Raw genomic sequence first — 22522 nt, forward strand, 5'->3', positions numbered from 1 at the left:
TTTTAATAGGTTCCTGCCATGTCTGACACTTCAGTGGAGAGGACAGCCTACTGCATGCAGGTTAACTAGAAATTAGTCTTACTGGTCTGATATGATTTGGTGCTAACTTAGGGACTTGTTTCAACAACGACTGAGCACTCACAGCATACCAGCCACCTTTCTAGGCAAAGGTAGTAGGATTGGTGAAGACGAAAAATACACAGAATAATTTCATATAGTGTTTTAAGAACTACAATTAAAATACAGTAAAATAGGAAGGGACACAGCAGGGCTTGAAAACTGAATCACAAGAAAGGGTGAGTCATGCAAACATTTAGGTAAGAGTAGACCAAGTAGCAGAAACAGTGAAAAGGCCTTGAGACAGAAATGAGGCCACTGTGGTTTGAACAGTGCAAGCAAGGAAAATATGAAAAGGTCACAGAAGGCAGAAACCAAATCATGGTAAAAATCTGGTGTAATGGGAAGCCATTACAGATTTAAACAAGGCAGTCACCTAGTCTCTTCATATCCTAAAGCAATGACCTTTCCTACTGTAGATAACTGGGATGAGGGCCAGCGGAGGGAGAGTAGGGGGCAAGAGGGAGCAGTTAGGAAGACACTGCAATAGTCTAAGTGAGAAAGGCAGCCTGGCCTACTAACAATGGACATAAGGCAAAGTACAGATTCAGAAGAGCCCATAGGACTTGATAGACTAGATATGGGGATGAGAGAGAATGGAGTCAAGGACTGCCACATCTTTTAGTCTGAACAAGTGAGTAGAAGGTAGTGCCAGTTACTGGAATGGGAAACAAGCTGAGGGAGAAACAGGTTCAGCTGAAAAATCAAGATTTGTGTTAGATAAAGTCTGATATGCTTATTAAAGGTTAAGGTAGAACACCTAACTATGCCATTAAACTGGTGGCCACAGGCAGGCTGAATGGCTCAGCCATTTTCTACAATGAGAGACCCCTGCACTGATCTAGAGCCACCACCCAAGACCCTCACCAGATATGTTCCATGGACTTTGGACTTCCCAGGCGCTGAAACTGTAGGCAATGTCATTTATAAAGCAAATCACCCAGTTCCAGGTATTTTGTTATAAGCAACAGAAACAGACTAATGCAACTGGTTCTTATTTCTTTCAAGAAGAGTTATCATCAAGTCATTCACATGATCAATCAGGAGAGAAAAAGCAAATTGGCAGAGATATTATTCATTGGTCTAAAGTATTTCCAAATTACTAGTTTAATATCCCCTCCATATTTTAAAAAATAAATTATAAGTTTAAACTAAGTTGATCCAATTTATTAGAAGGTTGATAAAACAGCTTTTTAAATGCCACCCAAACTTAAAGAACAAGTTAAAATAAAATTTGATACTTCTTAAAAAACACTGCAGGTCTACAGTTATCCCATTTTCATAAAAGCATCTTTATCTATGTGTATATACGTAGACAGAGACTCACTAATGTGCATTAACCGTCTCTCAATTTTAATAGTTTTTTGGAGGGAGATGAGATTTTAAGTGATTTTTCTACTATCTTTAATTCTAATTGCTTTATATTTTTTATAACTAGCATACAGCATTTAAATATAAAGTCATTTTAAAAGGCAAGTTCAAGTATTTCTATCCGGTCTGAGAGGGGAGGTAAATGCAACTCAGTAAAGGACATGAAAATTTCAAAAATTCAGTAGAAGTAACTGAATTTCAAAATTCGGAAAAAATGTTTACTGCAGATTCTTTAATCAAATTGTCTTCTGCTACGGTTATGACGGAGAAAAACTTTCTGGCTATTTATAAAACTCAAATCTATGAGTATTTCCCAAAGAAACAAACATTGTTTTGTTTTAGACACTTTTTATTTGGACAACTAAAAACAATTAGATGTTCAGAAGCAGTGTACAATGAAAGAGAAATCAAACCAGTACTTTATCACGTATTCCCTCTTCTTTACAACTAAAGCAAAAAAAAAAAAAAAAAAAAAAAAGGCATCCTGCTTTAAGGGAAGTCAGAAAAATAGGCCAATATATTTTTCTTCTCCATAATAACATAAACAGCTACATGAAATCTAATTGTAATAAGAGAAATTGGATGTTGGCTTACACATATTCATTAAAAACACAACAGGCTGTCGTACTCTAAGAGCATAACTCCACCTGCCTTCATCTGATGCTCATGAATTTTCACTCATGGGTCACACCAAGTTAGTTGTTCCAGCACTGGAGCTAATTCATATTTCCCATTATTTACTGCTGCGTTTGCCTTAAGCAGAGAGTAACTCTGTAAGGCTGATGCTTTTCTCTGCTTGTTGTTTTAGTCCGTAAGTTGTAAACTATCTGTTGCATATGCTTGATGCTCAGGCCTTAACTTCAGGAGTTGAAGAATAGATGGAATCTGAATTCTCTGAAGCAATTTCTTCTACAATTAAAAAAACAGAAAATCTCAGTAGTTAATTTAATAAAGGAAAGAAGCAAATCTACATTTCTGTTTAATGAAGGAATAAAAAATTTTAAAGCATGTTGTGGTGAGGGGGGAGAAAAAGAAGGCAACTGCACATGTCCCCTCTTCTGGGCTAAATTTTCAATGACTCTAGCTATCCAAAAAACCCTGTATTAAAGTCATGCCTTTTTGAAAGATCTGGCCCTCTCCTTTAGTAATTCAAATCCTAGTATGAGGGTACTTCAAAAAATTCATAGAAAGATTAGTATTATCTTTTAATTCTATTTTTCCATGAACTTTTTGAAGACCTCTTACATCTAATACTATCCATATCAAAACATTAGCCACCAAACATTGTTTAGCAAGGAGATGTTTAACAATAAAAAAAAATTAAGGAAAACTAATTGGATAAATGGTAAACACCTTCCCAATGTCTCCAAAAATCATACCAAATTTCTCATGCCAGCAATCTGAAATTTTCCTTATTATACCCCGATTCAGCAATGTAATAAAATTACCAAGTCTTAATTTTTTACTACTAAAAACTCTCAACTCCATCTACCTTTTTCTGTTCTCGCTGACATTTCCTTATTCAAAACCACATAACAAGATCATCTAGATTCAATGTCCCCTAACTGGTCTGTCCTCACCTCTTGTCCCCAGTCCAATTCTTTGTACAAACTACAATCATTAAAAACTTAAATCTAAATTTATTACTATTCCTCTGCTTAAAATTCAAAGTTTCTCGTTGCTCTAAATATAACTCTTCAAGTCCTAATACAGGAAATGATGCCCCTAAATGATCTAGCTTCTCCAGCCTCACACTGCCCTTGCTCTTTAACCTGTAGGCATAGCAAAGTTCTTCTAGTTCCTCATATGCTGTGTTCCTTTTTGCTTCTGAGCCTTAGTTAATATCTTTTTTTCTGTTGTGATCTCTTCCATCCTGTCTCCACAACACCCCATCTCATAATCTCACCTAAGTCACTCTTGCTCATCCTCAGGTCCCAATTTAATTGTCACTTCTCCAGGAAGCTTTCCCTAATTCCCCTTACGATTGTAATAATTTGTTTATTTGTTTTAGCATCTGTCTCCAAGTTACACTCTAAGTTATGTAAGAGTAAACCATCAGTCATGTCCATACTACATCATAGCACCTACTATTAACACAGTAGGTAAATATTTAGTTTATCTATATATATAAATGTTTAAACTTTCCATTATCTAAATATATTTACATGTAATAAATTTCTTTTGCCAATGAGTTAAACGTAACACTTCAATTTTAAATCCCCCAGAACTCTTACAAAGTCAATTATTTAGTATTTACCTAGCTCCTCTTCTGTTGTCTCTGGAAAACCAATCTTTGGCTTTGCCAGCTCACCACTATCTTCTTCTATGAAAAGAAAAGCAAGATGACTGATTATGTGAATTACAATATTACAAGTAATTTCTAGTATTTAATAATAAAGAAGAGTAAGACATAATTATACCAAGCAATGAGCTACAAAACATAATAGGAACAACTCTTTTTTTAAGAATTGCTATTCTAAAGTAGTAAATCTTTCTTCAAAAATTACTTCTAGAGGGTGGCCAGTTAGCTCAGTTGGTTAGCGTGCCACCTTGTAACACCAAGGTCAAGGGCTCAGATCCCTGAACTGGCCAAGGCACCAAAAAACAACAAACACACACACACAAAAAAAACCTAAAAATTACTTTTAGATTCATACCATAACTACTTTGAGATCAATTACTAGGTATTTTTTTATTAAAAACATGTCTACCTTATTGGTAAAAATCACAGAATACTACTACTCAAAGATTAGATATATTTACTTGTAAATTCCTTATACTGCCCTCTAGCAAATTTTGCATTGGGTCCATTTCATTCACCAAATGAGCTAGTATAAAAATTTAGGAATGGAATAGATTATACAACAAAAAAATTTAAACAAACGAACATAGTGGCCAACATATAAATATTGGCTTCTCTTTGCTTAAACCATATTAAATAACTTAAAATCTACAGGAGACAGAAACACTGAAATAGGATTGAAGAAAAATGACACAAAATCATACATTTGAATTTTATAACTCAATAAAAATCCTTACCAGGAAGCACACATTTCCAAAGGCCATATGTTTTTCCTACCACAGTTTGCCAGAGTCTCAATGTTCCATCTTCAGAACCACTAGCATAGAGTTCTCCATCAGGACTAAATCTCACACAGTGAATAGGGCCAAAGTGTCCTTTGTAGGATTCTGAAAAAGAATGAGGGCTATTAGATAATTTAATTCTTAACTATTAGGTTAAGTATTGAAACTAAAGAAAATACTATCTATATTACTTGGGAGATGCAAAATTCATAGGGAAATACGAAGAACTGTACTTAATTAAAATTAATTCTCATCACTAAGTGGTACATCACGTCTACCATTTCTCTGTAAGATATCCTTTTCCAAATCTAGCACACATTATAATTTCAGATTGTCTCCCTAAAAAAAGAAAATGGGGCTTCATGTCCCATTAAGAATGGAATTAGAGGGAAAATGAAAACCCCATATATTTCATAGAAACTAGATCTAAAGTCTATCAGTTCAATCCCAATTTCTATACCTTAAACTCACTGCCTATTTACTAGAGAACCTATTCTTATTATAACTATTGAGAGCCACCAGATGGAGCTCTTTCATACATTTTGCCTCAAACTCCTACCAGGTTATCTAGTCCACTAACTATTCTGTCACACATAAAGTTGAGTTACTGGATCAACAGTGATCCTTAAATATTTAATCTATGAAATCAAGTAAGAAAATGTACAGATTAGGAGCAATGATCTGTTTAAGTTGTACCTTTCTGAATCTTTCACATTTACTTTCTAACGCCTCATCACCTTTTCAGTTCTCAAAGCTCTTTACTAGAACGTTCCTGTTCTGTTCCCCAACTCTGTCCATCCAAGGAATAGAAAAGGTATGAGAGTAGAAAGAACATGAGGTTTTGAAATAAGAATGGCTGGGCCCAAGGTCCGGCATTCACTAACTTGTGACCTCAGATCTCAGGCAAATAATTCCGTTCTCTTATCTTGAAAAAGAACAAAACATGTGTCTGAAACATTCTAAAACTTTGAAAATTGGCATTAAGTAAAAACAATGAGGAAAAAATCTCTTATTTAAAGGTCACTTACGTTCTAGTAATAAAGGGTGAACCATAAACAATTAAAATAGATTCTACATGGTCCATTCAGCAAGGCTCCATTTGTGTAACCCAAATACATCAGTTTTCTCCAAGATACAAAAGATAAAATTGTGTTTTGTTCTTTGTGTATAATTCTAGCAAGCTTAGTTCTTTGGGTGGTAAAGCAGACAGCTAGAAACAGACAAGAAGTTGCTTACAAACAAAAAAAAATTATAAAAACTAAATACAAAGAGGTAAAAGATGTGTGAGGTGATGAATATGCTAAATACCCTGATATGATCACTGCACACTATAAATGTACCCAAATATATTATACTCCATAAATATATACAACTATCATGAGTAAATTAAGAAAAAATAAATTAAAAAAAAAAAAAAAAAAGCAACCTGCTGGCTCTTCATACATCCATTCAATAAACATGTATTTGTTGGAGGAAAAAAAAACCAAAGTACTAATCTTTCCATAAACTTTTTGAAGACCCTTTGTAAATATGTAAAATATATTACTGAAATTAAAAACAAACAACAACAACAAAAAAATCCTAAATGCATTTTTGAACTAAAAGCAAAAATTATTTGTGAAGCCTAGAAGTACATACCAAGAACCAAACTTAGCTACATGAAATATCTGGTCCATCAGATAAATATAAAGTTAGAATATGCATTAACTTCAAATTAATCCCACATGTCTTTCCCTTTTCCTTTATTAAGGACTATTATCATAAAAATGGACACAAAACTCAGACTTCAAAAAAGAATAAAATAAAAACAAATTAAAAAAATAACTCTCCAATTCAGACTCCTAAAGGTATCCTTATAATATGCTATAGTGTTTTTCCCCCCACACTGTTCTCTATAAAGTCTTAGGGATTCCAAATTGGAAAAAAGTAAGGGGGACCAGGTAGGTGGGGTTACACACCCATATCAGAGAAAGAACAAATCTCCTTGCATCTGTTTAATACATGACTTTGGCATAAGATGGCACCTCTCTCCCCCCAAATAAAGCCTGAAAATCTGTACTATAGTACAGATCATCTGCATAAGGATGAACTTCAGTTAAAAGGAAAAGGTAAAACTGAGTTAAGCATACTTTGCTTATGGGTCTACAAAAATTTCTATCCAAAATGAGTAAAACTTTACTTTTTCACTTGTACACACCAAGCTTCAGTTAGCTGAAAAATTTGCTTTCATTGTGTTATGTACATAAATGAGGAGTTAATTACCAGAATGTAACATTTGATAAAGGTAACTACATCACTTTAAGGGAAGAAGAGGACAACTCACCTAATTCTTCTCCACTATTATAATCATACTTATAAAGTTTAAAATCTTCACCACCTGCAACAAGAAACTCTTTCTCAGGATGAAGAGATGCAGAATTGATGGTTGCAGGAGCTTCAAAGGATTTAATTGGGTCCAAACTGGAAAAAACATTTAAATAATAAATATTTACAAATTTTGAATATTATATAAACAATACTTGTACAAGAAAATAATTTTTTATGCATAAATAGTTCCTAAATTCTGAAACCCAAAGAAAATTAAATATTCATTTAGTCAAACATAAACAGTGATGTAAAAAAACTCTAAATAATGTTAGAAAAAAAATTCACAAGGATATTATGCCCAGGTGGAGTTCATCTCAGGAATACAAAGACATTTCAATAGAGGAATTGTCCACACTTAGTGCAACAGATGCCTTCCTGGAAATGAGTGCGCTGGCATATTAAAACAGTATGGATAATATACTGAGATTTTTCTTTTTTAAAAATTTCATTCTGTACTGTTTGATTTTTCTATAACAAGCATGCACTATCTTGTTAATAGAAAAAAGTTTTTACACTAGGGTTTAGCTTCTGCAACAAGATTAACCTTCAATACTATAAAATATAAAACTGCTAAAACAGCTCAGTTTTTATTATCAGGCAGTAAAAGACCAACAAATTTGAGACTACAGTTATACAATAAAAATCAATGCATAACAACAGCTTTAACTGAATGAAAATCAATTACACTTTGGACACTGGCTCTTTTTCATTTTAACCCTATAAAATCAAAAAGACCCCAAATGCAAAACATTATAGCGTTCCAGCTCTTAAATGCCACCCTCCTACTCCCATCATAAGATGCTATAAAGCTTGAAAATTAAAGTTAGTTATAACTTATACAGAATCACTGAATAGCAACTTTCTGGCTTAAATGTAAGAATATTCAATCGGCCAGCGTTTTAAACCTCTGCCACCAAAATGGGATTTGAAGCAATGGTCTACAGCAAGGCTGCATGTTGCCTAACTCCAGGACTGAGCCTTAATATGGCTGTATAATTTGATGGCTCTATGCAACAGTATTCTGCTATTATCAATTCACTGTGTATATATAAACTCCTTTACATTCTTAATTGCCTGTCTCCAATTTTACTGCCTTCTTTTTCCTTCTCCCATCAGTGAAGCTTAGCTCTGCAAAAGGCCCTTTAGAAAGAAGGTAAGGGCTGCTGGTCAGAGAGTAATGAGGTATAAGCTTCATGGAAATCAATTAAGTGCCATAAGAACTCAAACTCATTCCTACCCTTTGAACCGTAATTCTACTTACAGGATTCTATTGTAAGGAAACAGAGATGTACCATAACACTCACTGCAGTGATAAAACAGACGAATTGATACATAATTTAGTACAACCTATAATGCAGTATCTAGTAAAAATGTTTTCAAAGAAGTTTTAATGGTGAGGAATATTTTTTTCAGAATCAAAATTTCATTCATTATGGTCCTAGTAACAAAAGAAAAAAAACACAAGTATACACACTTTTAGGTATAACAGAAAAAAAGTCTAGCAGAAAATTTAGCTACCATTAACATTCTGGCATCTATGGCTATAACACAGTAGGTAAATTTTTTTTAACTGTGATATATATTCCAAATTTTTTATGAGAACATTTTCTATATTTATAGTCACAAAAATTAAGAATATTAAAAAAAATCATTAGGTCTGCACATACTTGTGAACAAGAAACATTAATTAGGGCTGGCTGGTTAGCTTACTTGGTTAGAGCATGGCATTCATAACAAGGTTAAAGGTTCAGATCCCCTGACTGGCCAGCCACCAAAAAAACCCAACATTAATTACAGCACCAATCCAATGGTTTTTTTAAGCAAAATATAATTTAAAAGTTGCTGAATTTTACCAATAAATGTCCTAAATACCTGGAACTTAATTTGTTTAATTCCTCTGATTAGAGTACACCAGATTCTTATAAAACACACAATAATGGGTATAGAAACATTTCCCTCCATACTGTATAATATGGGTCAAAATTTGCCTTTAAAAGCATTAAATGCCTTTCACATGTCTTCTGATTTTTAAGTACCATAATTGTCCTTTGTTACCCAAAAAAGAAAATGAAGGTATTTCTTGAACATACCTTACTGCACTATGAAAAGCAATAGATCGTCCATAAGTCATAACCAAGATCTCTCCCTCAGGAATATATTCCATACTACTAACAGACATATTAAAATTTAGAGATTTCACTTCTGTCATGGTAGCATGATCCCAGAGGCTGCAAAAAGAAAGGAGGAAATATAGTAATATTTACTCACATAAGAAAAAAGCTTAAATTCTAATTACAACTGCAGATTAAACAAATGAAAGAATAATCACAATTGTAGTGCAACAACATTCACTCCAAGTCACGAATATAGATGATAAAGAAATTCTGGGTTTCGATAAAATGTCAAATTATTTGGTAGCTTGTTGGTGAAATCAACTTTAATACCTAAATATACTTCCCAAACAACTTAGCAAAACTATGCTTAAACACTCAAGTCCTAATCTAATCAATTTCAGCATTGCTCTAAATAGTGGTTCTTAACACTGTTTTTGTGAATCTTATATTTCTTTCTACAGAAAAGTGCATCAGGTGTCAACACACAAAATTTTGTATAGAATTTCCGGGGCTTCACAGACCCCATTTAGCCAGACCATCCATAGATCCAGGTTAAGAACACATGCTTCTAATGGTGTCAGTAGTTTTAACTAAATTTCTTATAAATCACACTGTATGTATGTAATAGTAAATGGATAGCTCCAGATAAATGTGACCTGTGTGTAACTTAAATTTTAATGTACAGACCATTTTGCCTACAAAAGTTATTAAAAATATTTAAAATAAGCTCTAAGATAAAATATTTTTCAAACTTTAAATTATTAAAGAAAAATTACTTACCGAACAGTTTTATCATCAGCTGAAAGAATCTGTTTATCCTCACTGCACCATAGAGCCTTTTTAATACCAGAGGTGTGACCACTGATTTCCTTAGGTTCTTAAGATGAAACAATTTAGAATATATTTGTTAATATCTGATTTTTAAACTGAGCAATATTGGAAAAATTCAAACATGTGGGGGGAAAAAAAGCCAAAAAAACCAAGCACATTTAAAATTAGACTGCAACTTTTCAAAGCCCAGCACAATTAAAACTTGATATTTACATAAAATACATTTAGTTTTTCTATACTGGAACAAAAATTTATCTTCATGACTAGGAACCCAAGAACTACAATGCTTGCTATATGTAGCAAAGTGAATGTAAACTCACTCCCCCTAGGCTAGTTTTCTGCACAACTAATATTCAAAAGCATTACTTTACCTCAGTGAAATAGAATAACTAATGTGGCGTAATTTAATAAAAAAATGAACCCAGAAACAAGAAGGCCTGAGCTAATCTTAGTACTACTGCAAACTCTGAGAGCTTCACCAAAGCTACTATGTGTAGTAGCTATGGAAAAAAAGGGGGAAGTAAAGGCTGGAAGGAAAAAATGGAAATTAAACAGTAGTGCAGCAATTACCAGAAATGTTTCTACACTGAGAGGAAAGCACCAAAAAAAAAAAAAGAGAGAGAGAGAGAGAGAGAGACCTGTCTATGTAGGAGACTACCCCTTCAAAAGATTTCAAAAACTCCTCATTGTTATCTCTAGGCAAAAGTAGGTGCTGGAGGCAATGCCATTCAACACTACTTTAACTCTGGGCATGTTGCTTAACTTTCTGAAAACTGCATTTCTTCATCTGTAAAACGGGATAACAATAGTTACTATACCTCATAGTTTGGCTGTGAGGATCAAATGAAAATATACATCTGAAGTGTTTAACATGATGTCTGACATACAATAAAGCCTCAGTTCATATCTATCATTTCTATTGCTGGTACGGTGGAAGAGCAACTTTCAAAAAGTAGCTTTGGGAAAGATAAAATGTTCATCCAATCCCTGAACTACCTTGCTGTGTCGGACAGGTTTGCTAAGTGAGGACAGAGTGTTTTGCTATGTCTTGGCATAAACTTATCAAGAAGAATGGAGAGAAAATTTCCTAGGTACCAATGGAGAATAAGAAATCTATAAATGTAGTTTGTTTCCTCACTTTAGAAATGCTTTTAAAATAGAAGATATCTCAAGAAAAAAATTGCTTAATTTCCAACATAGTTCTGACTCTCCTACTACTCTTAAATGTTATAGATTTATGAACAGATAATAAATGCCCACGGTATAAAACGTAAATGATACTAACATATAACAAAACAAAATTCTGTTTTTCATGCTTTTTAAATACGTATATGGCTAGGAAATCATTAAAATACTACAAAATAGAGGTGAATAGCTGGACTTGGGGAGAAAAGATATCTACAACTACTGTACAATGACAGAATTCAAAAAGGAAATGATAGATTTTACCACCAAAATTTTTTAAATGTATGTACCACAATACCTTATTAACAAAGTTTAAAAGCAAATGACAAATAGAATGCAATAAAGAACCTTTAAAAACCAGTAAGAAAAAGATGAACAACACAGCAGATAAATCAGGCAATGGGCATGAACAGGAAATTAGTTCATAAAAGAGGAAATACATTAAAATGGTACTCAACAGCATTTTAATCTCATGAATAACTTTTTAAAGTTCACATTAATACAACAGAAGCATTTTTAAAATTAAATTGGCAAAAATAAAGTTAGTTATCAGTGTTTTAGCTACAGACACATATTTATATTTTGCTGTAAAGCACTTTGGAAATATTTACTATCAATGGCTTCCAACAATTCTATTCCTCTTTGTCCCAACAATTCTACTTTTGTATGGTTATCCTAAGGAAACCACTGTGAAAATATTTCCAACTATAAAGATGTTTAGCATAATACTGTTTTTAATATTTAACATTTGTTAAACAGCCCAAACAGGCCATAATAGGAAACTGGTTAATTCACTTACGAAATATCCATAGGATGAAGAAGCATGCAGTTATTAAAAACAGTTCATAGAATCTTTAGTGACATGAAAAAATTGTCATTGCAGGTTTTAAAAAATTCTTTTGAATACCTAATACATTCACATGACTCAAAAATCTGAATAATATATGTATACACTGAGAATTCTCACCATCCTCACCTTCTACAGATAACCACTCTTTCTTACCAAAAGGTAATCACACTGTTCTACACTTTTTTTTTTTTTAAGCCAGTCAAATTTACAGGGGTGGGGGTATTACATACCTTTTTAAAATTTAATATCATGATAAAAATTTACCATGACAAATTTTTTAACTGTAAGAAGGCTATACAAGAGTAATGTAGTAAATAAACCAATATTAAAGTGGATATTTGAACAGAAAAAAAGACTAGAAGGATATGAACCAACACCTAAAGATATTAACAGTGCTTGATACTAGATGTTAGATCATGCTTTAATTTTCTTCTTTATGACTATCTTTATTTTCCAAATTTGAGTACTAACCAAATTCCTTTAATCAAAGTTATTTAAATTAAAAGAGAATAAAAACACAAACTAATGCATAAATTACCCTTACCTGCTTCAGGTTTGTTCAAGTCATATATGCGTAACAGTTTATCCTGTCCCCCAGTTAACAAATAATTACTATCCTGAAAACACAAACAAGTAAAATATTAATAGACTATCCATTTCAATAGATATTTCTCTTTGAAACTTCTTCAATACCAAATAAAATCCAAATGCAGCTCACAGACATCACAAAAAACCAACTACTATTAGAAGATGCTGCAGAACAGCTGCCCTTCTCAAAAATGCCAATTCCTTTACACTTCCCAGTTCAAATGTATTATTTACACTACAGCACCAACCACTCACCACATGAATTCTCTCATTCTGCCCCAATCCTGCTCCCCTCCCTTTCTAAGTAGCACTTCTTTGATTATCTCAAATTTATCTTCCCCCTTCTGAAAATAGTTAGGAAAGGTTATTTGGGCTTTTTAGATATTTGTAGCTATTGTTGGAGGATTGATACAAGAGTTCCAGGTTGTCTTCACAGCCTCTTAACATCAACCAAGAAAAAACAAGTTCTGTAGCTTAATATACAATCAAATCCAATATAAACCAATATATACCAAATAGTCCACAAAAAATATAAACCAAATATACAATCCAATTATATTTAAAACTATTATCATACCATATGATAACAGCAATTTAACTCCCTAAAATAAATTCCATTTTCTTTTTTTTTTTTTTTTTTTTTGTCTTTTTCGTGACCGGCACTCAGCCAGTGAGTGCACCGGCCATTCCTATATAGGATCCGAACCCGCGGCGGGAGCGTCACCGCGCTCCCAGCGCAGCACTCTCCTGAGTGCGCCACGGGTTCGGCCCAATAAATTCCATTTTCTGATACCTGCGTGAAATCCACAGTTTTGACAATGTGTTTATGAGCCAGAGTCATCAATTCATCTCCTGAGACAGCATCCCACACTTTGCTAAAATAAAAAAAAAAAATTGAAAGGATAAATATTACTCAATATATTAAAAAGATAAATATAAAGGTACTTTTGATGATTACCAAAAAAGTTAGATATGTGAAATGTTACATAAATGCTTATATAAATCTCCTTTATCTCTAACATTGCCCACAGTTAGACTTCATTTGATAAAATACCTAAACGAGTCTAAGGGAAAATAAATTTCTCCATAAAAGCCTTGTAACCAACATAACGTTTACTGAAGGTGGAAAAGATATGAAGAATTTAAGTAAGTAAGATTCATGAATCAAGCCAGCCTATTTACTTTTAGCCCATAGCCTTAATTAATATCCTTTTAGCAAGCCTGCAAAACATATTAACCAATTTTTCATTTCACCATGCCATTTTTTCCTCTATCCTCTGTTCACATGCTAAATGAAAAACAAGAAATCCTTAAGAAATGTACAGGACAATAAAAGGCTTTGATACAGATTCTGTAAAACTTTAAATCAAGATAATGGAGATCCAAAGGTAGGCTCACTTGTTTTAATAAAAAAAAAAAAAAAAAAAAAGATGGTGTAGAAAATATTCTCCCTCAAAGCTGACAAATTTTCAAATCCCAGTTCAATTAATTTCCCCCAAAGTGTCAGCTTTTGAGTACAATGTTAACATTAAGAACTTTAATCTCTAAGTTACATTTGTTTTCCTTGACCAACCCCACCCAAAAATATATGTCAGTGATAGTGTGTATATACGTGTATGAGTATATGTCAAGGGGTACTCTAAAGGGATCCCCAAATAAAAAAACTTAAGAAGAAGAAGAAGAAAATAATTTTAGATCAGAAGAGGTCAGTGAAAAATAAACAAGAAAACTTTGCACACAGGGAAAAAACTGTTAACAAGTGAAGAAGCTATGCTCTACAGATTTCCATTTAAATGTAATTGACATTTATTTTTAGGAACACAGTGAGCAATAGAACAGTAGAGAAAAAAACAAAAACAGTGAAAAGCAAGGGTATCTCTTCTTTAGCTTACTCAATAAACACATGATAAATATACCAAAGATATACTGTCATTCGAGACAGTGCTAGGACACAAAAGAGAGAAAATATAATTCCACAGAAAGTCCCTGCCTTCGTAGAGCTTTAGCTGAGAAGAAAGACATCCGTTAAACAGCACATTTAACAAATATAATTTAAAAGACAAGTATACTTGCATAGAGCTATAAAAACTCAGAAAAAAACACATTATTAATTATGCCAGAAAAGTCCAGAAAATCTTAGCAACAAAGCTAGCCATCTTTAAAGAGCAAGCAGAAATAAATCAGGAGAAAAACAAGGGAAAGCTATTCTAGACAAGCATTAATAGCCTGTACAATGGTTAAGAAATATGAAAGATCATCTAACAGGAATAGTGATGATACAATAGCAAACCTTGCATATTACATAATGGGTCATATGAGTGGATGAATAAATATGTTCTGAGAGAAATAATGTCAACTATGAGTAGTATTGCTACTAAAACTCCCAAATATTCATTTTTCTTTGCACAGGAAACCTGCTCCAGCCTCTCCCGTTCCGATTCAATTCTCTGGCCCCAATCTACTTCCCTGGCCTTATTTTGGATTATTTCTCTGAATCTAGCCACACCAGGTTGGTTATAAGACATTCCTCACACAAGCCATGTATTTTCCTCCAGGCTTTTATGTCCTTGTTCACATTGCTCTCTTTAATCTGTATTTTATATTCTCAGCTAAAGTTCTACTCATCCTCAGGGCTAATTTCAAATGCTATCTTTTCATTAAACCTTCTATCTATCCTCATCTCCAATAATTAACCATATCCTGAGAATGGACTTACCAGTAACTCTCTTTTGAGACTTTTACAAGAAAGAAAAAGTGATCATACCATTTGATTACCTATAGATTACTGGGCCCAACCCCAGATCTCCTTAAGCGCTCTGAAGCACAGCAGAGGAATCTTTTCTACTTTGGCACTCTCCCCAGATGATTCTGATGGGAGGAAAGTGAAAGTACAGAGAAAACCACGAGAAGTGCTAAGGTTTGAATGCCCCCCAAGTTCATGTTAGAGCTTAATTCCCAATATTGTATTTGAAAGGTGGGTCCTTTAAGAGGTGACTGAACCACGACGGCTAGGCACTCATGAATGGATCAATCTATTTATGGATTAATGGGTTAAGGGATGAATGGTTATCATGGGAGTGACACTAGGAGCTTTATAAGGAGAGCCAGTGAGCAAGTTGGCAGTGCTTTTGCCCAGCCCTGTGATACCCACGGGACTCTGTTGAGTTCCCACCAAGAAGGCCCTCACCAGATGTGTTCCCTGGACCTTGGACTTCCCAGCCTCCAAAACTGTAAGAAATATATTTCATTTCTTTATGAATTACCCAGTTTCAAGTACTCTGTTATAAGGAACAGAAAATGTATTAATACATAAAGTAATGCTAACACTGGCTTTAGGAATGAAAAGATACAAAGAGGATAGTATTGCAGGAACAAAGTACTCATCACCAGACTCAACTATCCAAATTACTTCAAGATAACATTCTAAACTGACCCACAGACCAGTTCTGCTGAATATAATTTCTCCACAACAGATATGAACAAAATTCACCTCTAGATGATCAAGTCAAAATGAGTTTTCTAAGAAACATAAAAATGGGGAAAAAAGAGATTTTCCTAAAAATGATTTATACAAAATATGAAGAATCATTTAAGTTGGAGAGAGCTACTCATTAGCTGGATCAAGTTCCATCATAGCAAGCCTCATACAAGTCATTAAAAGAGGAGAATATAAACCCATAAACACACATACTCAGACAACACAGAAGAAATGAGGGGGTAAGTCTCAGCTAGCACTTACTGAACACAGACTCTACATCCTATCTACACGATGCTACATCTTACACTACACTCCAAGGATACAGTGGAGAAAGATCGCTCTGCACCTCCCAATAACTTTGTGGTTCTTAATCCCATTTTACAACTATAAGAAACATCCTATGATCAAACTGGAAATACACAATACAGCCAGCACATGAATTCACTCAGGCCTACCTAATGCCAAGACTTATTACATCTTTTCACCTCTACCACAGCTCCTAAAGCCTCAATTGAGGAAAAAATTAACAAAAATCTTTGTGACATTTATATGTACTCAAACTTTCTTGCATGAAACTATATGGTTTCATGGCTTTAGCCAGAGAAGTTTTAAAATAACATGCATAATATATGATTTTGGTCTAGTGGGGATGGTAATGTGGTGATGGTGGTGGCTATCATTGTTACCCCACATATCTAACACTTACATAGTTCTGAATAGATTTTAGGCAATGTTCTAAGTATTTGAAACATACTAACTTATTCAATATTCGCAACCAACTTATGAGATAGATACTTTTACTATTTCATTTTTACAGATGACAAAACTGAGAAAAAGAGGGATTAAATAAATTGCCTGAGGTCACAGAGACATTAGATGGAACTAGGATTCAAATACTGGCCATCTGTCTCCAGCATTCGTGCTCCTAATACCCCTTATAAACATGAAATATTAAGAAAGCACACAAACAACACTGAATAACTATCCACAAGCATGTCCTTAAACGTGTGATTTTGTTTAGTTAGCAATGCTCTGTAAATGAACAAAGGTAACTGTTCCTCTAGCAGCAAGATAAAATCTAGGCTACTCATCAAAACTCTGTTAACTACTGAAAGTGCCACATTTTTTCATACCTTTTTCTCTCTTCATTTCAAAGTAATTGTCACATGAATAGTAATTTCTAGCTATTGCTCTTCATTTCTTTTCCTGAGAGCTGCAAATACAATTTAGCGTAATGCACAACAACAGTGTAATGATTTTACAAGGAGACAGGCACCTTTCCTAACAAGCTTTTGCACAGGTCTCTTAAGAATCATTTTAAGACCATCAAGCAGGAGGTGATAAAGCACTGTTTATGTAATTGGGCGAGATAACAATAGAATGGAGGTCAACAAAAACATATCTTTCCAATACGGCTATCCAAAAGCCTGTCTCTTTTAATGCCAATGTCTGCAATGCCTAAAATTCTTGTTACACTTTTAAGTTAATTTAATTTAAAATATCATTTTATTAACTATTAACTTATCACCACTAGACTAGGACCTAATTACCATATGGAATTTTTAAAATCTGCTTGCCAAATATCTGAAATCTAGAGTTATGTATGTTAATTCCAATTTTCCACATTCATTATAAAATCAGTAACATTCATTACAATGACAATATTCTCACCGAACTAAGTAGAAAACAAACTTTGGAAGAGCTGAAGAAAAAAAAAAGCTAAACTCATGGTAATCACAGACACAAATACTCCAGAAGCAAAATCAAGATCTATAATTCACTCATCCTTTATCCTTCTACTTCTAGAAAATTTCCTCAAATTATTTATTTGACAAACATAAGGAACTGAATAAACCAGGGATTTAAAAAATGTAAGACATGGCCCCTGACCTTAAGAAGCAATGCCACATTAAAAAAAAGTACTATAAAAGTTCAAAAGTTTTAACACAGGATATGGTATGGGCACAAGAGGGAACAGACACCTTCTTTTAACTTTCTAACACTCCTTAATAAATCTTCCATATCTGAAAATGGCTTTTACTTTCAATTAACCATCAAAGGAGTGCTTTGTCTCATTATAAATTAGCATGCATGCTGACTTCTTAAGCAACTTTTGGCCTGAAAACTAATGATATGGAAAGACTTACGTCAAACCAAGTCATTTATTTTATTAGTATTACACACCATCACAAGGCAAAGCACAGAGCTTTACAATGGTAATGCATAATGACGCAACAGCAATCTATTCATTGGGAGCACAGAAAAAAGTTCAGACTGGCATTTATAACCTTTATTACTGATCTTTTCTCATCTTTTCCAATTTAACCCCATGTAAGCATACTATTTTAAATTTTTAAATTTATTTTTAAATTTACACACAGTAAAATTCAGTCTGTGGTATACAAGTCTATGAGTTTCAACAAGCGCATAAGTCATGTATCCACCACCACAATCAATCTGCCTTTATTTTTTTCCATACCAAACTTGGAATGTTTAATTTACTTAAAACGAAGGGGCAACACATTTACAAACGCTCCTTAGTATGAAACTGTGTTTAGGGAAGAAAAAAAAAAAATCAACAAGACCACTTTTACTTTCCAAGCTCTTAAGTCTAAAAAAAGTTTATGTATGTACAATAGCTCTTGATATTATCTTCATTAAACATTGATGTGTCTAAGTCACAAACACAGGTAGGAACTGGAGATACCAAGATTTATAAAAATATAATACATGCTGTAAAGGACAAAGAGGGTCACTGCAAGTCAGTTTAATAACACATGCAAAACCCAAAAGTCAGAACAGGTAAGGTGCACCTTGGCAACAATAAGTTTAGTATATCTAGACTGTAGGGTTATGGCGTGCAATGCCAGAAAATGATACTGATGAACTGGTTGAGGCCAAATTGTAAGATACCAACAACTGAAATTTATCCTTTAGGCAAGTTGTTCTAAAACTGTACTTCAAAATCACCTAGATGTACTTATGGAAAGAAAAAAAAAATCCACGATGGGTACTCCATCCCTATACCAATTCAATAAGCCTGGAAGCAACCAAGATGTCCTTCAAAATGTAAAGAGATACACCAATTGTGATATATTCAAGCAACTGAATATTATTCAATGATAAAAGAAAATGAACTATCAAAAAAATCAGAATTACTAGGACACATGCATTTGAATATTTTGAAAGCCCTAATGTTATGAACCACTAAAATGGAAAAGTATAGACAGGAAGATAAGATCATGAGGCACAGAACTGACATGATGAAATTTAGAAAAACAATTGGCAGGAATTTGGAAAGAGACTAGTGGCAAGGAGTTAAAAATGACTCTGAACTAAGGCAGTGGTAGATACATGAAGAAACAATGTAGTAAGAAGACATTCTGCTGGTAGAATAAAAAAGATGATGATAATCCAGAGGGAAGGAAAAATCAAGAACAACTTAGATTTCAACCTTAAAAACTTAAGAAACAGTAGTTGAGTTTGGGACACAATGAGTTTTAAACACATCTAAAGCCAGTTAACAAAAAATGAGAGTGAAATAAAAATCTAGGACCATAAGAGCACTTACAGAGAAGTATGTGTAAAGATCACCAACATTATCTGGAGTGCTTGTTAATAATGCAGATTCCCAGGTCACAATCAAGGTATAAAGAGAAGCACATAGGACCAGGATGGAATCTTGGTGAGATCAAACATCACATGTTCTATATGGTAGGCACTGAGTCAGAATTTTATTAACAACCAAGGTAGAAGTTTTTGATTATCTGGGGACACAATCCACGGAGAAAACCAAAGTTAGCCATTTTGGCTACACTTACGCAGTGAAATCTGCAGCGGCTGTAGCTGCTTTTGTGGCATCCTTATTCAACGTTGCACCCCAAACCGCACCTTTATGACCCAAAAATGTTCCAATCCAGTCTCCTGTATCTCCCTGGCGTAGCATGGGTTTACCATCTAGAAAACATTTAAGACATGTGATTTAAAAGTTTAAATTACTTAAAATCAAAAAATTACAAATTACAAATTGTCAGACATAAAACGGTTATGTTGAACAACGAAGCGGAAAATCACTTTTGTTGTCTAACTAGTCCCACTCACGGCGGTCACTAAGAAATGTCCAGAAATAAATTAACTGCAGAGCTGAATCGGTCATTCTCTCCGGGAAGCATCTGTGATCCGGTGAGAATACCGATCTGCATCAAAACAATTTAGATTTGACTCTTCATATGGACACACTGCGTAACCTAAATCTGTTTCCCATGTGAAAAATGGGGCTAATACCACAAAGGAATATCCAATGAGATAACAAAAGCAAACGTCTTTGTAAGGTATTGCTCGGCCTGGTCGAATTTCTCCTTTCCCTAAATCCTTGAAAGATATTTACAGTATTTGTTGTCCGGAGCGTCTATCCAAGTGCGGTCCAGCTTCTCCACAAATAGCAATAAAAATAAAACGAGGAGAGGCCTTGGTGGGAATACTTAGCCTCGTCTGAGGCGTCAGAAAAGAAGCCTCTCGGCTCCAGCTGCGGATCCTCTGACACTACTCCTGTCCTCACCAGACCAGCATTGGCCCCACCTCAAAGGTTAAGATCCCGCCACCCCTCCGGCACCGGGGAGTGCAGCCTGCCCCGCATCGGCCCAGTCTGGCTGTCGGGGACCCGGGTCGGTGGCCTCGCTCACCTTTGCAAGCGCTGATTAAGAAATATCCATAAGGCGTGATGCCACTGAAGGCCAAATCAACGACGGGCCGTGTGTGGCCGGAGCAGGTAAGCGGCGTCTGCCTCATTGCCATGGCGGCGGCGAACCAGAGATCGGGCTGGTGAGCCGAGGGTCGTCGTCGTCTTGTCTCTCCCCAGCTGCAGCGGCAGCGCCTCAGGCTCCTCAAGGCCCCCCGCCCTGACACTGGGGCTAGGCCGGGAGACAGAAAAAGGAGGCCAATCCGGCGGCACCGAGGTCAGGAGGGGGTCAGGGAGGGGTCAGGGAGTCTGCGACGGACGAGCGGCAGTCGCCGAGGGAGGGAAAGGGAGGGAGGGAGGAAAATAAGGGAAGGGGAAAACCGGAGAACCGGCCCAGCCACGACCCACACCGTCCACGCCGGTAGGAGTAGGAAGTGACGACGCAAATGACGCTAAGCGTTTGCCGGAAGTGACGATTGGGCTTGAAGGCGGGTTCGCCTTGCGGAAGAGTCAACGGAGCGAGGAACAGGGAAGCGCAGGCGCGAGTTAAGCGCCTATCGGCACCTGACGGCCGCTCCACGCCGGATGCGAATGGGGCCTGGAGGCGCTGTAGCCTCTGAGGCCGAGTCTCTTGCGCCGAGCTCTGATCGGCCGGAAGTGCCTTGCTTTCCTGGGGCGGGGTTCTCGGTGTACGAAAGTTGTAAGCCCTCGGACCGGCGGCTGCTGTTGACTGCGCGGAGCAGTCCACTGGTTTGGACTGTGCTTGACATCTGGACATCTGCACAGAAACTGGAGCCGCCTACAGTGGCGGCCCAAACCTGCAAACATCGTCTAACAATTTTTAAAGAAATTTTCCTACTAGTAGCTATACGTATAGGCAGCTCCTCTGGGGTTGCCTACAGTCAGCCCCTTAAGGAAAGTCATTTCCCCAGCCACCCCTACTGCTGTGTGTCTTTTCCTGTACCAGTATTGCTAGTGTTGTAGACATGAGTGTTATGTGGCTTGAAATACAGTTAAATTTTTTCCTTGTAGGTCTTAGGAGGACTCCAGAGGAATAGAAGCCTAGTGTCTGTTCTTTTTGTTGTTGTTGAAAGACTCATCAATAAAGTTTGAGCCTGCACTTTCAATATGTGAATAATAATTTGCAAGTCATATACATGTATATTGTAAAATAGAGACAAAAATAGAATTATTGAAAGACTCTAAACACTAAATATAATCAGAAATTCCGATATTGTCTTCCTGCAGGCAACCCCACGGCGGAAATCACAGCTTTGTTTAACAACCAGAACTGTTCAGTGACTCTCATACAGAAATTTTCCTAAGCAGGAAAAGCTCTTTCTCTGGGTGAGTTGTTTCTTTCCTTTAATGTTTTAGAGTGTAAGCTTAAAACAGCAGAGATTTTTGTGTTTTATTACTTTATCTCCAAAGCTGTAACGTCTTGGCATATATCAATAAATATTTAATCAACACAAATTTCTGAGAATGTTTCCTTCATTTTTTTGTATCAAACATCTACCATCCTTTAAGATTCAAGTCAAATAACCTGAATGGGGACTTGAAATGTGCGTCAGTTTTATTTCCTTAGCACTTTGTTCATTCACTTATAGTCAGCACCTAACTAAGTATGTTTTTCATTATCTTTTTTTTTACTCCTTTGTGTCAGTCTCACCCTGTGGTCAAACACACACACACACACACACACACACACACACACACACACACACACACACACACTCTTAAGTTAATGAGCTCTTTAATTATAAATGGCTTTGTCATTTGTACTCTCGTGCCAGAAGTGCAGCCGAGTACAAATTCATTTAGTGAATGCTCAGCAAATGATTGTTTACTGATTGAAT

The 22522-nt window shown here is 35.3% G+C and overlaps 1 protein-coding gene across 1 annotated transcript; it reads right to left on the bottom strand.

Annotated features, from left to right (window-relative positions):
* Positions 1-1830: 1830 nt before the first annotated feature.
* STRAP (serine/threonine kinase receptor associated protein) lies at positions 1831-21112 on the bottom strand. Its single transcript, XM_063075390.1, has 10 exons — positions 20668-21112; positions 19807-19942; positions 13301-13382; positions 12464-12536; positions 9834-9930; positions 9030-9167; positions 6896-7032; positions 4528-4677; positions 3746-3811; positions 1831-2397 (listed from the first exon to the last, which is right to left on the bottom strand). Exons 1-10 carry the CDS (start codon positions 20777-20779, stop codon positions 2336-2338), a joined length of 1053 nt encoding a protein of 350 aa, XP_062931460.1. The 5' UTR covers positions 20780-21112; the 3' UTR covers positions 1831-2335.
* Positions 21113-22522: the final 1410 nt, after the last annotated feature.

Source organism: Cynocephalus volans, chromosome 12, assembly GCF_027409185.1.
Source record: "Cynocephalus volans isolate mCynVol1 chromosome 12, mCynVol1.pri, whole genome shotgun sequence".
NCBI classification, from domain to species: domain Eukaryota; kingdom Metazoa; phylum Chordata; class Mammalia; order Dermoptera; family Cynocephalidae; genus Cynocephalus; species Cynocephalus volans.